The sequence below is a fragment of the Phlebotomus papatasi genome, chromosome 3, assembly GCF_024763615.1.
Source record: "Phlebotomus papatasi isolate M1 chromosome 3, Ppap_2.1, whole genome shotgun sequence".
In the NCBI taxonomy this organism is placed as follows: domain Eukaryota; kingdom Metazoa; phylum Arthropoda; class Insecta; order Diptera; family Psychodidae; genus Phlebotomus; species Phlebotomus papatasi.
In genome coordinates this window covers 89,454,595-89,470,230 of record NC_077224.1, presented here as the reverse complement: position 1 = coordinate 89,470,230, position 15,636 = coordinate 89,454,595, and the positions used below count along the sequence as shown (strand labels likewise).

At 31.5% G+C, this 15,636-nt stretch overlaps 1 protein-coding gene across 1 annotated transcript; it reads left to right on the top strand.

Moving 5' to 3' along the window:
- Positions 1-443: 443 nt before the first annotated feature.
- Positions 444-15,636, top strand: LOC129806307 (ATP-binding cassette sub-family G member 4-like). Its single transcript, XM_055854783.1, has 8 exons — positions 444-1,189; positions 6,849-6,966; positions 11,012-11,201; positions 11,270-11,415; positions 11,483-11,856; positions 13,546-13,947; positions 14,008-14,264; positions 15,014-15,636. The coding sequence occupies exons 1-8, from the start codon at positions 880-882 to the stop codon at positions 15,356-15,358; spliced, it is 2,142 nt and encodes a 713-aa protein (XP_055710758.1). The 5' UTR covers positions 444-879; the 3' UTR covers positions 15,359-15,636.

Genomic DNA, 15,636 nt, shown 5'->3' with positions numbered 1-15,636 from the left:
ATAAAAGTTATATGATAAATAATAAAATAATGATTTTTTTGCTATATATGGACTGATTTATAAATTAGTATCTGATAGTGGCAGCCCTTTTCATTCTGGGGAATTCACTAAATTTTGTTCTGCGAATAGAATTTTGCTTACCATCATTGTCAGTAATATGACACTCAAATAACCGTCACAAGACACGGTTTTTGGAACCCAGAGTACGTTAAGCAGACAACGGTAGTCTTTCACTCAGATGTTATTTGGTTAAGAAGTTGTAAGTAAAACTTTGCCTAGATTTGAGCCCGATCTATGAACACAAAATCAGTTGACTACTGAATGGATTATTAGGAATCCCGCCTAATAATAACACGATCACTTGATCTGCCACTAGCACATTTGCCTCCACTTATGTACAAAGGCGATATGAGATTGTGGTGTTGGATACTTTTTAATGGAGTTGTGTTTGTTCCACCAGAAAGAACACATCGCTCTTAACTTAATAGTACGCTTTATTCAGTACATTTGAGACTACGCACCGTGCAAGTTGGTCTTCGGGTGGAAAGTGATTTTTTTTATTTCTTTGCCACACAAAGCCTTGTACCACATTTCTTTGCCAATGTAGCAGAAAAGACAGTGAAAATATTTTAGTCATTCCTAAGTAATATTTTAATGTGATCTGATTACGATTAGGCCAAGTTTAAGTGTGTAATATTTTTGCAAGGTGCATCAGGTGAATGAAGAATGCCATTTATCATTTTAAATTCTTCAGTAAATTTTCTAAGATAGCTAAAGACGAAGCATATAAGACAATAATTTAAAATCTTAGTACTATGTCCGATACTGTGGAAGAGGTTTTACTTTTTCATTAAAACTGTGATTAGATAAAACGAAAAAATGTTGCCGTCACACTCAGGCTCGGTCAGTGATGTGATGTTAACGACTGTAACTGAAGAAGCAGCAATGATGGATAATTCTGGGCAATCAGATGTTTCCAAGAAAGACCTGCAGGAGGAATGTTCGTCACCTGTTAGGAAAAAGAGCTTAGCAGACAGAAGACCAGTTGGTCTACGACTTCAACCACTATCACCATCGCCAAGTGATTCTGAATGCCTCACAGATTCAACCACGAAGAGAGACGTTAAACCATTAGATTTGGGATTTAGAAACATGAAACACACCGTCAAAACAGGATTAGTTAAGCGAGGTTTGTCAATCAGAAATTCATGAAAAACTTATGCTTTGCTTATTTAAAGTCTCTCCAGCAGACTGCAAATATTTAACAAGTTTGAGTTTAAAAGATTGTAAAACGCATGCATTGAGATATCGCAAATGTCTTATCTTATTTCATGATTATAGGTCATGAGGGGACAATGAGTACATAAACTTCCATAATAACATTTTTGTGGAGGGTTAAGCTATATCAGTAATAAATTAATCGCACTCTTCAGGCCCATCCGGCTCAAAATTTATACATTTTTTCCTCATTGAAAATTTTAACATTTGCTCTCAATCAAAAGGGTCAATTACGACATGAATTCCACTTTAAAAAACCTCTTTTTTCATAGAAACAATATCACTTCCCAAGAAATAATTTATCGCCAAATTATTACGCAGATATCACTATGAAGAAAGGCATTACAGAACTACTTTTGTTGGATTACTAAAATTAAAACAATGAAGAACAAACAAAAATGTGAATAGAAAGTTCTTTAAAAATCTGTAATAATTTTAAAATAGTTGTTGTAAATAATTCTCAAAATATTCATTTATTTTTTTGCTGAATATTTTCTCAATAATATACGTGAAATTTCGGAATAATTTATGGAAATTAGTGATAAGCCTAGATCAGGTTATTAGGTGAGATTCTTAAAAAAAATAATTAAACAAAAAAAAATGAAAACAATAGGATTTTAACTTATTTTAAGGCCGTTAAAATCTTTATTGCATTTAAAAGATCTTTTATTGAGTCTCATGGGCTTTCCAAAAAGCTTAAACCGGGATTAAAAGTAAATTTATGGCGATTTTTATTTAAAAACATCGAATAAAATCTGATTTTTAAAGTTTTGGGTTTGAAAGAACTTTGGAAGGGTTTTAATCAAATTTTCTCGAAGAAAGCTATTATGATCGTTTTAGAAGAGCTTTTAGGAAGTCTTTCCAGATCTCTATTTCTACTTAAAACAATCAAAATAGGATAAGCATTGTATTTTTGAAAGAAACTTTGCAGAAAATTTTTTGCGACTCGTAAAGAGTTTTTGTCATTCAATTTTTGATCAATTTTCCGGCAGTATCTTCAAGGGAAGAGGCCTCGTGCTCCTTCAACTAACTTATAGCTTATGAAATCCGTTAGGTTTATCAAAATTGGATTTAAATTAGATCTTGAAACACATAAAAGAACATTTTTCTTTATCGGAATTTCTGACAAGAAGAACTCATTCAAAAATGTTTTAAAGAATTTTAGGTGGAAATGTTCTGATCTTTTCAATTAATTTTAGATCATTAAAACGGTTGTGCAAATTAATTTATAATGAATTTCAAACAAAAAACTTGTAGAAATCTTCCCAAGGGAGCAACAAAGGAAAATTGGGAAAATTCAAGTTGCTTTTAATCCATTTTCCTTAAAATCAAAGAGAAATAAAAAACTTTAAAACTAGTTTAAAAAGTTAAAAGTAAGTTTAAAAAGTTAAAAAACTTTAACTTTTAAATAAGTTAATAAAGTTTTGGGAAAACTGTTGTCCTTTGTCTTCAAAAAAAAAAAAACGTTTCTTTAGGTGGCATCTTTTAATTTGGTCCTTCTTTTACTAAAATCCTGGAGGTACGCCCCTGTTATGCAGAATTTTTAATCAAATTTCCGATCCGGATAAACTGACAAAACAATTGATACATGCCTGAAATATAGAACATAATGTTCCTTATAATTTTGCCAAAGAACTTAGTCTTATTCATCTTATCATTTACTCTGGAGTCAACGTTGGCCTAGCATTGGTCTTACGCAGTTCAAGTGCTCTATAAAATTGTAGATCCAGAAAATTTTGAGGCATTATAATTTAAGTCAGAATGGGAAATATTAAAAACTGACACTAAGTAAGGGGCACCTTTGAATATGGAGCAGCTTTAAAAATGGTATTTTCACCTATTTTTAAATAAAAAGCTTTATCAAGGTATAATTTAGGGCACAAACAGATTGAGAAGCAAAATGACATTATAATATGGCTCAGTTCCATTTAAACATAGGAAAAAATCCAAATTTCAAAGCTGCCCCACATCCAAAGGTGTCCCACTGTCCCACTTCTTCCTATATTTAATCTAAAACGTTAAGCTTTCCTTATCTCCGAGTTGAAGAAATTGTCTGAAAATAAAGTAATAAGTAACTTAATAATTACAGAAAAGCTTTGCAGAATTTTGTCATATTTTCTTAAGGCTTTTATAACGCTTTATTTCATTTTCAGCTAAATGGCATGATCTTAAATAAAATTATTCTATAAGGCTGCCTTTGTAGTTCTTGGACGCCGTGTATTAACTTGTAATGTTATCAAGTAGAGGCAAATATGTCTTTGCTTTGTTGATGAATAAATTAATCTGTCTAGAATTAAAACTAAAAATTAACTAACGATTATGCTTAGCTGACGAGAAAAGACAAGCAGTTTTTAATTAGTATGCGAAAAATCTGATAAAATGTAAAGGTCGTTTAGAGTTTTTTCACCTCATTCTATTTTCTCCCACGAATACGATCAAACTTGAGTCTCGAATATATTTTCTTTGCACATTTGTATAATATTTCTCTTAATATATTAAATAGCCAATGTGGCCTATACAGACACATGAGTTGCACAGAACATCTGTCCCTAGACTCTGTATGCGTAAATTCTTATTTGGATCCATAACACTGAAATACATAATACAGCATGAACCATGTTTAAGTGAAAAGTAAATGAGGAATCTGTCTCCAATCTCTACATACTTTCAAGTTTACCCTATATACTTACAAAATTGTCAGCTGAAAATTTCTTTGTCATTCTCAATCTTCAGCAAACACAAAAGAGTATCAACAGGTTTGTCTTGAGAGTGAAAAAATCAAATGTTAGACTTCAGGAAGAAGATTATTGATATAGAAAAAGAATTACTCTGTTGAGAAAAAAATTCAAGGATACCAACTTTTTACAGTATGCATCAACTTACTCGATTTTACAACGCTTAAATTTCAAATAACCTCTAGATAAACTTAAGACAATGAGAGAAAAAGCATGATTTTTTTTTTAGAAAAAAGCACTAAAATGGAACCAAGTGTTCTAGACTTTACGAAATGCTTGAATTAGAGACATTATTGTAGTGTCTTCAAAGACGATTTGCAGTATCTTTTGCATTAATAAAGATTATTTATAACCGACCTACCCAGTTTATTGATAACAATGAAAGAATTGTGTGTTAATTGCGGCTGCCGCCGACTTTATGATCGAGCCTATCTGGTATCCTAAAAAAATGGCAGAAAATTCGATTTTCAGTCCATCTAATAATACAATCTGTGTTTCTCGTCAACTTACGGCGCGACGCAACTTTATTTTCGTACTTTATAAAATAATATTTAAAATTTTATATTTTAGGAATTTGGAATTTACATAAGAAGTCTTTTAAATTCAAAAACTAATAGACGAGATCTGTAAAGCAACATCGCGTTACTAAACCAGAGAAACCGCAAAGGAATTTGAATTTGATATATTAGCTTTGTTGTATTAAACGTATATTATTGGCGATGGCAGCTAAAATCCCGAAAAGGTCCGAATCCCGAAAACCAACGTATGAAAAGCCAAAATTCCGAAATTATAAATCCCGAGATCCCAAAGCGAAAATCTCGAAAAGACTGAAGTCCCGAAAAGGCCCAAATCCCGAAATTCAAAATCCCAGAAGAGGCCTAAATCTCGAAAGCCAAAATTCCGAAAGCTAAAATCCTGAAAGCGAAAATTCCGAAAAGGCTCATATACCGAAAGGGCCCAAATCCCGAAAGCTAAAATTCCGAAGGCCAAAATCTTGAAAAATAAAATCTTGTAATTCAAAATCCCAAGAGAGTCACAATCCCGAAAGATAATATTTTGAAAGGGCTAAAATTCTGAAAGCCAAAATATTGAATGGGCCCAAACTCCCAAATAGGTCAAAATCTCGAAAAACCAAGATCCTAAAAGCCAAAATCCCGAAAGCTAAAATTCCGGGAGCCAAAATTCCGAAGAAAAGGCCACAGGACAACTTTCCTTTGCATCCAGAAAGCGCGGGTGCAATTTTAGGACTGTTAAAGGTTTAATAGTCTTACCCATTCGAGATTTTGACCCTTTTTGGGATTTTAATGTTCTGGATTTTGGATTACACAATTTTGTCTGAGGTCCATTATCAAAATGTCTGGATATTCTTCGAAACATGTCCAAACTTAAAAAAAATAGTAAAATAATATCCAATCTATAACATTTCAGTTGGGAAATAAACCCTTTAGAGCGATTTTTACTTTAAAAGACCAGTATGGCAAACTGTATGGTCAAGGAAAGGCATGGACGAAACGCTAACCTCATTATCTCCTAAAGTATGTTCGAAAGTTAGGAAAATCGTTGTGAGGGTTGCAGGGAACAATCAAAACTAATGTTAATGATCCGAAGATGAATATAAATTATGCCCTTCTAAGACTCCAAGTCGTTATTATCAGTCGTTTCGAATTTCGCTCTTTCTTTTCTTTTCGAATTGAGGATACTTCTTCCGTGGTCTCTTTATGAAACTTCAATATGGCCAGCGAAAGTACTTGACCAGATGAATCTGGAATGTTATCAGTTAAACGATTTTTAAAGTATTGAACGCTGTTCAAGTGGCTTGTCGTTTGAACCAGGCATCTCTGTCAACTTGCTATCTATAACCGTTTGGACTCTATAGGAAATGGGTTTCATTTAGGGTTCAGTGCCTAAGATCTTTTGTATTGGAAAACTTTAGGATTATAACAATATATTAGCTCTTCCTCTGAACTTCGAGCAATACAAATCACAAAAAAAAGTAAAAAAGCTCAAATAGATTCACTAAAGCAATTACAATTCTTAACGTCCAAATCAAGAGATGACCGTGGAGAAATTACAATGAACAAAACGTGATATCTTGTCGGATTTTAAGAAGTAAATAAAGAAACGTACTCATATGAATAGGTCCTCTTATCAAGCTTATCGGCCAGTACTTTACAAAGCCTATCGCTGGATGTCTATTGTGAGTGCACACCTGTTATATTCAGGAAAACCATCTAAGAAGACTGTACATTAATCAGTTTAAGAACAAAAAGATATACAATTTTAGAATAAGACTTTCTGATATTCACAATTGCCCTTTCATTCTCATTCTGAGTTTATTCGAGAAAGCATGGTTTTTTTTTCCAAATACCACAAAATCATTATCAGAGATATATATAGAGAGAAAAAAAAGCTCTGAAGTACTGAGTACATACATAGCCTTTGTCAGTAATTCTCTTGGTGAGCGTCTCTTATCTCCGAGAAACTTTTGCCATTACAATTTTCAAGTACATCCAAACTAAAAGTTACTGATAGTTAGAAACAGATAGTAACTTCTTAAATTAGATGTGGTGTCTCTTATCTGTAGAAGTTGGCAAAATCTTACAAAATGCAAAAGCATATTTTAAAGAGAAAATTATTAAAATTATACACTCAATTTGCGTGCTGTGTATAATAAGGCATATAATTACTGAGTGCACGAAATTGTCCATTTAAAAGCACCAATGTTGATCATTTAAAAGCAAAAATGCTACTTCATGTCTCAATTAAAGAAATACTAGTTAGGAATATACATATTTTAATGTTTCATATTTGTCTCTCAATTTTTTTCTTCAACAGAAGATAAAGTCATACTCGACGATATAAATGGGGATTTTAGAGCCGGGGAATTAACAGCAATTATGGGGCCATCGGGAGCAGGCAAAAGTACTTTAATGGATATCTTGGCTGGTTACACGTAAGTACTATCGCTGTATTATTCAGTGCTTATGGGGCTTTATGTTTTGTTTTTTTTTTTAATACAATGTACAGGTCACCTTAGAAAATATACCTGACTAAAAAATAGTTCATTTATTTTTTTTTTAAATGCAATGAATAAACTGTTGTGACATTGAACGTCATTAAGATTAAATTTAACCTTGATTAATTGCAAGAAACTCTAAATATTTTATTTATATTTTATATGGTAATATATTTTAAATACTGTCTTATTCAGTTGGACAATAAAATGAGACTTTTTAAATAAAAACCACAACCTTTTAGAGTTTTCTGTAAATTAATTAGGGGAACCCGGCCAGAATTAGCCAGCAAATGAAATTTTTCTTTGTCTTAAATTAATAAATATTTCAATGAATAGGGAGGGAAAAACTGCAACATCCCAACTTAAAATTCTATTCCTGACTAATTCTGCCTCGATCTCCCCTACATTTATTTACCACAAAGCTTTAGAAATACTCGTAGTTTGAGTTAAAATTAAATTTGTTGTATTTTTTGCGGCCACCGCCATCTTAACGATGATGCAATAGAATATACTGAGAATATTTTAGTTCTCAAAGTGTTTCTTAACTGTTCTCAATTCACGTTAAATTGTGAGTGCCTTACCTTTTGTTACAATTGCTGAAAGATCTTTTTAAGGTTCTACGACTTAGTTGTTTTTAAAGTTACTTCTATGATATCCGGATTCCAAGTCGTGTTCACAGAGACTGCTCCACTATCTTATCGTCTACATCCCTTATGCATATTTGGATTCAAGACACAAGAAACTACACCAAGAAGCATGTTTCTGGGACCATTTTGCTTGATTATTTTATGTCCGAAATCACAAACTATTTGTATTTTTCCAAATTTTCTTCAGAATTTTCACATTCTTTTTACCACTTAATTTTCAACAAGGGGAAGGATTTTAAATATTTTCTGGTCCGTATTGGGCCTTTTCGTTTTAGTTTTATAGATTTTCACGGAAGAAAACATAAATAGTTAATTTATGCACCGCATGACCTGTTTGATAACTAATTTTTTGTGCATACTCCGCATACTCGATTCAAGAGAAATTGAGAACAATTAAAATTTCTTAGCATGCAAATTAAAGTTAAATGGTCTGCTAAAATATATTTTTACAGAATATTTTTATAATTAATCCTGTAAGGACGAGGCACATTTCACTGTCGGAAAATAATTTTCTCTGTGGGACACCGGTGTTCCAATCGTCCTTAAAGAATTAAATACGTTTGTAGTTAATTGAATTTACCTGAATTGCTGGATTTATTCAAAAGTTAATAAATAATTTGAGAATATTTTAATGCATGCTAATGTTAAAAGTCATGAAACCAAATTTCTCATAATTATCACGACTGTTCCCATTTTCGCCGAAATTATTCTTGTTCTTAATTCATCATTAGAATTGCCCGTAACGTTAAAATTTAAAGAAGTAAAGTAATTAAGCTTTATCATTAATACGACCGTATCACATTAAGTAAAATTACATTCACTTTATTCACTTATAAAACGGTTTTATTACCAAAAACGGATTTTGTTCTGGAAATATATAATTTTTTTTTACTGATATTGTACTTTTTATATAACGTTTTAACGAAATATGTCATTTAGAGTGATACAGTAAATGTTTATTTTATTGTTTTTTTATGTATTTCTTATTAAGTATGTGAATTGCCCAAGTTTATTACTTTAAAAGCATTTATTTTCTTAATGCTATATAAAGAGAAGCTTAAAAATTTTTCATAAATATCTTGTGCCTTTATTTTTATTGTTATTAAAAAACAATCTCTGAAATATATTTTAGTAATAATGTGATCTTGAAACCAAATAGATTTAAATTATTAGTTAATTTTCTGCTTATTAAAAATATTAAAATAGAAACATATTATTTAAATAAAAACAATCTTCTGAATTATAATTTTAAGATAAAATGTTACGTTGCAACTTTCAGTAAATTTTATTTAATTTTATTTTTAACTTTAAACTAATGAAATGAACAATTACCTCCTATTCAAGTAATTATGTATTTCCTGTTTTATCTTCAGAGATTTAACACCTTTATTACGCTTAATCGTAATTATAGCAGCTTTTAATTAGGTATTTCTTTTCAAAATAATTTTTTTTTCTATTGTATTTCTTTTTGGTTTGAGTTAATTTTTATACCGCTCAAACGTACGCACGAATTTATGAACGTTATATAAAGAACTGAAAAAAAAAACAGAACGATATGACCCATAAAATTGAAACGTACAAAATACAAAACCGTAAAATCAAGGTTGAATGTTTTATATTGTTGCTAAAGAAAAAAAAATCAGGGGAAACTGGTGCAGTGGTAAATACATGATTGTTGTAAACACTGCGATATTTTTAATTAAATGTAGGATTTCAAAGAACGAGACTCATACGAATTTTAGGGTTACTTGTTCCCTTAGTAAATCGTACTGGCCAATTTCCTTTACGTATTTCCCTTTCGTAATTCAAGTAGGACAAAGTGATATGATTTCTTAGGTCTTTTTTTTTTTTTAAATATTTTATGTAATCTTATTTTCAAAATATTCAATATTAAATTAGCACCGTAGATGTAGGTGACTTTATACTCCGAGGCCACTATATGTATTCCTACTTTTTGTAAGCTTTTCTTTAATTCAAGCATTTAATATTGATATAAATGCCATGAGAGTACATGAGGATGGTCGAAAACCATCGTAAAGTGCTAGAATTAACGAAAATCTTACCAAAACCAAGGGTACAAAGTCACACTCGGAGTGAAAGTTAGACCTTTAGCACTAAATGCTTTATAGTTTTCACAGTTGTCACAAAAAAGTAAATTATTATATACGAGAAGGTTTATTAAATCCGGGACATTACTGTATCGTATTTAAGGATTATACCTGAATTCCGGTATTCCAAAAGTTAAAGCTAAAAAGTAAATCTTCCTGTTTAGTTTTGGCTTGAAATGCCTTAACATTCAGTAAAACAGCTGTGTTAACGTTTACGCCTGACGATGGCGTTGTATTATAGAGTTAGAAAGTATTGCCTGATGCAACTAGTTTAAAATAACGCCATCTAATTGTGAAAAAACAACTTATTTCAGTTCCTACTATTCCATGTCTTCAACATTGCTTTGATAATAATAAAGATGAACGAAGATTCTATGTATTTTTTTAACGTTAGGCGATATCTAAAATTTAAATGCGATTATTATGAGAGTTAAAATTGAATGTGTTTCATAATGTTACGTTTGAGGGTTAATTTTATACAGATTTAATCGCAATTTTTTGCAACTCAAAATTCGCTTCTTATGTCATTCACTCACAATGAGCTGAAAATGAATAACCTTATAGAATAAAGCACAGTAGTATTCATCATATTTGAGTGCAAGAGTACTTAGCGTACACGAGCACTTTATTCTCGATATGAGGCTTCCTTTCAACAAAGCAAAACTTTCAGTCATGTAAGCCTTAAGCAAACTATATCATTACAGAAGATTATCATGTAATTTGGTGACGCATGGAAATATGTAATTGATATTTGTAGTTCAGTGATAACGCAAAAATTTCATGATTACAACTTACATGTAATGACATTTTTGTTGAGCTAAACTATATAGTTTTACACAAAGCTGCTTAGCCTTTAATCGTTTATGAAGGACTTTGGCCATGGGTAGAATATTTCAAAGGTACTTGTCTCACTGCTAATCCTGCACTTAGCAGTTCAAAAATGAAGTGCATCTCCATGAACTCATGGCTTGGATCTCTTGAAATAATTTTAGTAAAAGAGCTTTTGTCTTTAAAATAAAGAACTAAATGCTTTTATTCATTGCATTTTCCGCGGGGGAATTTTTCTTCAAGAGGTGAAATTTGAAGCACAAGATAACATTTTTACAATGCTGTTTGAGTACGTGTGTACTGGAAGTGTGTGTCTATCAGAGTTCATTTAATGAGTCATGAATGGAGGTTCCATAAGAACAAGTATACTCATTCTTTGTTTTGCTTTTTTTTCTTCAGAACTACCAATGTTTATGGAAAAGTGACTGTGAATGGCAGAGAGAGGGATATTAGACGCTTTCGAAGACAAACGGCATACATAATGCAAGATCATAATCTTCAGCCTGTCCTCACAGTGTGGGAAGCAATGCATTTCTCAGCAAATCTCAAGATAGGAAGTGAATTGAGCAAAACCAAAAAATTAGTTAGAGTAATTGATCTCAGATTATCATCACTCTTGATAGCGATTATTCACACAAATTCTTCCTCAATTTTCAGATTAGACAAATATTGGAGGCAATAGCTCTGTACGAAGTCCGCAAAACAAGAACAGTGAAATTGTCAGGAGGTCAGAAGAAACGTTTAGCCATAGCCTTAGAACTTGTCAATAATCCACCAATTATGTTTTTCGATGAACCCACAAGGTTAGTGCATGTAATCCCGAAGTCTCGTCTTGAATTCTAATGCTTTCTCTCAATTTTGTTTTTAAAGTGGTCTCGATAGTTCAACATCGACTCAGTGTGTGTCCATTTTAAAGCAACTTGCACAGGAAGGACGTACCATCATTTGCACAATTCACCAGCCATCGGCTCTAGTCTTTCGGATGTTCGATCACCTGTACGCGATCGCTGAAGGGAAATGTATTTACACGGGCAGTGTGCAGAATGTTGTGCCCTTTTTGATGGAATTGGACCTCAAATGTCCCGAATTTCACAATCCGTCCGACTATTTGCTGGAAATATCAACTCATGATTATGGAATGCAGAATGATCGGCTAGTGGCGAAATCTCAGAATGGTATGTGCTGCACGTATCGAAGTTATAAGTCAAGGAATTCATCACAAATTGCAGCAATGACCAAAGTCGGTGAGTATTGTGCAGAATATTTTGTCTCTAGATCACTATGCACAAGTAGAATATCTCAATTATGTCTTCCTTATTTCTGGCACAAACGGTGCAAAGATCGAAACGGTATTAATATTAATATATGGTACGTAAAGTATGTATTGACCATGAAGATTTGTTCGTCATCCCAATGTAAAATGATTCTTTTAACACTAAACCTACCAAGACCGCTTGAGTCAACCGGTTTAAAAATATTTAAACAGTAACACGTAGCTATCAAACTTTATGAATTTCTTAAAATATTAATTTTGAAAAAAAAAATGAATTTTTGAACAGTTGATCTATTAGAGATAATAGATATTGGACGCTTTATGAAATATAAACATAAAAGTACTAGTATATATTGCATCTAGAAATATGTGTTATTTCTTAGATTTTTGTTCTTTGTAATTCAAGAAGCTTGTAATAACAGCTTAATATCAGAATTACAAAAATTGAAATATGTTATTTATTTATTTTATTATTATTGTCTGAAATTTTCAAAATTTTCTGACTTCTACGGCAGTAGAAATTTTTTTTAAGCATTTTAAAGTTTGGATAATTATTTATGATTTTGAAATAAATTTTTTTAAAGTAAACAAAAGCTGTCGATGAATGAATATCTTTTATTTATCTATCTAAAAAGATGGCTGTACTGTAAATATCTTGGAGAGCGAATAAATAAATAAATAATAAAATAGTATCAGACAATTCTAACAATGAACACCTTACACCGTTTATTAATAATACATATATTTTTTTAAATACATATTTTGTTTTTGTTTGGTTTTGGAGTAACACTATACTGAAACCAAGCATGTAGAGAATATATTGTACTCTTCCAGATATTATAAATTATTCACGGAAATACTGTCAAATAATAAATAAATGATTGATATCGGATATCTTTTGGAAGTTATATTAACAAACTTAATGTCGATGTACGAAATCATTGCAGCATATCATCACGGACTTTCTAATTTTAAGCTAGCTCTAGAGCAAGTTTATTTCTCAAATTCGGGCATAATTAATTTTGCATAAAGGGATTTCGTGGTGTAATTGATAAGAGGGGTAAGAATGTTTGGCTCTTGGGCAGTGTGATCCCTGGATCGACTGTCACAGCTGTGAGTTCGAGTTCCGCCCGGTGCAAATGATTGAAGTGTCTGAATGGACATTTCTCACAAAACATTATTGTAAACTGTAAAATTTGTAAACTGAGCATTGTGAAAAATAGCAGAAATAGCCCAATACATCAAAATAAATATAAATAAAATAATTTTTTATGAAACGTCTTTGAATGCTGGATTAATGCGAATCGGTTTCAACAGATTGTGAAGTTTTAATAAACCCCTACAATACTTAATTATAGAACAAAATTTAAATGAACTGTGGAACAGATTAAACAATTTTTTTAGTATTTTTAAATTTAAAGATTATCGTAATCATCTTTGAACTTTCCGACGACTTAATGTCTAGTTTTATATCTAGACCTTAGCTCCGTTATAGTGAACTTAATTAAATATTAGGTTAAAATATTTTCAAATCTTACTCTTTAAATTAAAAAACTCTACCGAAAAACATGGAACAGCCACTAAACTTTAAGATTAAAACTTTAAGTATAAAATTTGTCTAAAAAAATAAAGGCTCTAATATTAATTATTTCTATTTCAGAACAAATGATGTCAAATGGTTTGATAACACCAGTGCGAGCACCTAGCATAGGCCATTCATCGAAAGTGCCTCAAACTCCTGTGATGGAATTAATGCAATTGAAACCAAAGAAAGCAGGATTGAAGATTAGTCCCAGCAAATGCTGCAAACGCGACGATCGCTATCCTACAACGTTTTTACGGCAGTTCTACATTATCCTCTTGAGAACGTTTTTGATCTTGTGGCGGGATAGATCGCTGACAGCAATGAGAGTATGCATCCACCTGTTTGTTGCCCCAATCATTGGATTGCTGTACTTTGGAATCGGAAATGACGGATATCACACGTACAATAACTACAAATATGCATTCTTCTCCATAATGTTCCTCATGTACACCGCTTTCAGCTCCATCATTCTTGTTTGTAAGTTAAACTTGAAGCTTAAATTTTAATCTTAATTCTAAAGGATTAAATTTCTTACAGTTCCTCTGGAGCTACCAATTATCAAGAGGGAACATTTCAACAGATGGTACTCACTAAAGGCATACTACGTAGCAATGACCCTCGCAGACGTCCCTGTCCAAGTCGTCTGCGTATTTCTCTACACCTTGATAACGTACTTGATGACGGGCCAACCTTTGGAGATTCAACGATTTGCACTCTTTACATTCACCTGTTTAATAGTTTGCTTCGTTGCTCAAAGTATTGGTCTTCTTATTGGATCTCTTTTTAGTGTTAAGGTATGAGAATTGTGCTATTTATCGAAATGTTAAAAATAATTAAATTCGGTCATTATATAATATCTTAAAAATTCGAGATATAAAGAAGGTAATAAATAATAAATAATAATAATTATTATTTCTTTAGAAACTTTTTTATAATCTTTAGGTAAACCTTTATTTTTTCTAATTTTAATGATTTTTTTAAATCTAAATAAAATCTGAATTAAATCTAATTTAGATTTTAACGACTCCGGCACACCTTTTAGATCAGGAAAATTTCATAAAATCTAAATTCACATCCCTTTCTTTCTTGAAAGCTTTTAATATGTCTATCCTACTCTTTTGAATTCTTCTTCTTCTGTCGAACATCACATCAAATTAAATTTAGTTCAATCCAACTTTAAGACCGAAAGAGTAGGACAGACTTTTGCTATTCTTTTTACAATGAAGAGAACATGAATTTCGCCGGTTTCATGAAATAATACCGAGCTAATAGGTGTGCCAGAGGTTAAAGAAACTCATAGCGATCACCAATATTTAATTATTTAAAAAAGAGGGATTTAAAATCATTTTTAGGTAAAGAAGAGAAGGTTATTAAGAAACTTAATACGATATGCCTAATTCCTACTAAAGTTATAATAAAATAATGACTTTAATTTTATTGAATTTTAAATTTTTATTTAAATCCAATAAATTTTAAAATAAATTTCATTTAAATAAAGAAAATCACATTATGGCGTTCACTAATAATTGTTATTCTTTTACAGAATGGTGCAATATTCGGACCCTTTTTCATCTGTCCGTTCCTGATATTTTCGGGATTTTTTATCCACCTGACAGACGCCCACCCCATAATGCATTGGCTGTTCCACATATCCTTTCTCAAATACGCCCTGGAGGGAACATCCTTGGCACTTTTTGGATTCAACAGACCCAAAATGGAATGTGAAAAGATATTTTGCCAATTTGTTTTGCCGGAAAAATTCATGAAAACCGTTAACATGAACGAGGCAAATTATTGGTTTATTCTTGCAGCAATGGTGACAATATTTCTATTTTTTCGTGTTACTACATACTATGTGATGCTATATAGATTGAGAAATAAGAGTTAGGCTCAATTATTTTTTTTAAAATTTTTAAATGAAGGATTTTTTTTTGTTTACATTCCACCAAGGGAAAGTTCTTTTCGAAAATTTACATATCATTAAGTTCTAGAGTGCAATGTAGTAAATGGCTCAAAGTCACAATAAGGATCTTTTCCAATTGCCAGATAGACTAAGAAAAAAATGTTAAATTGAATATCTGACTGTTTTGAAGTTACAAATTGGCTTTAATATGTATGACAAGTCGTGGTATAAATGGTAAATATATATTTAGGTGAAAATACAAA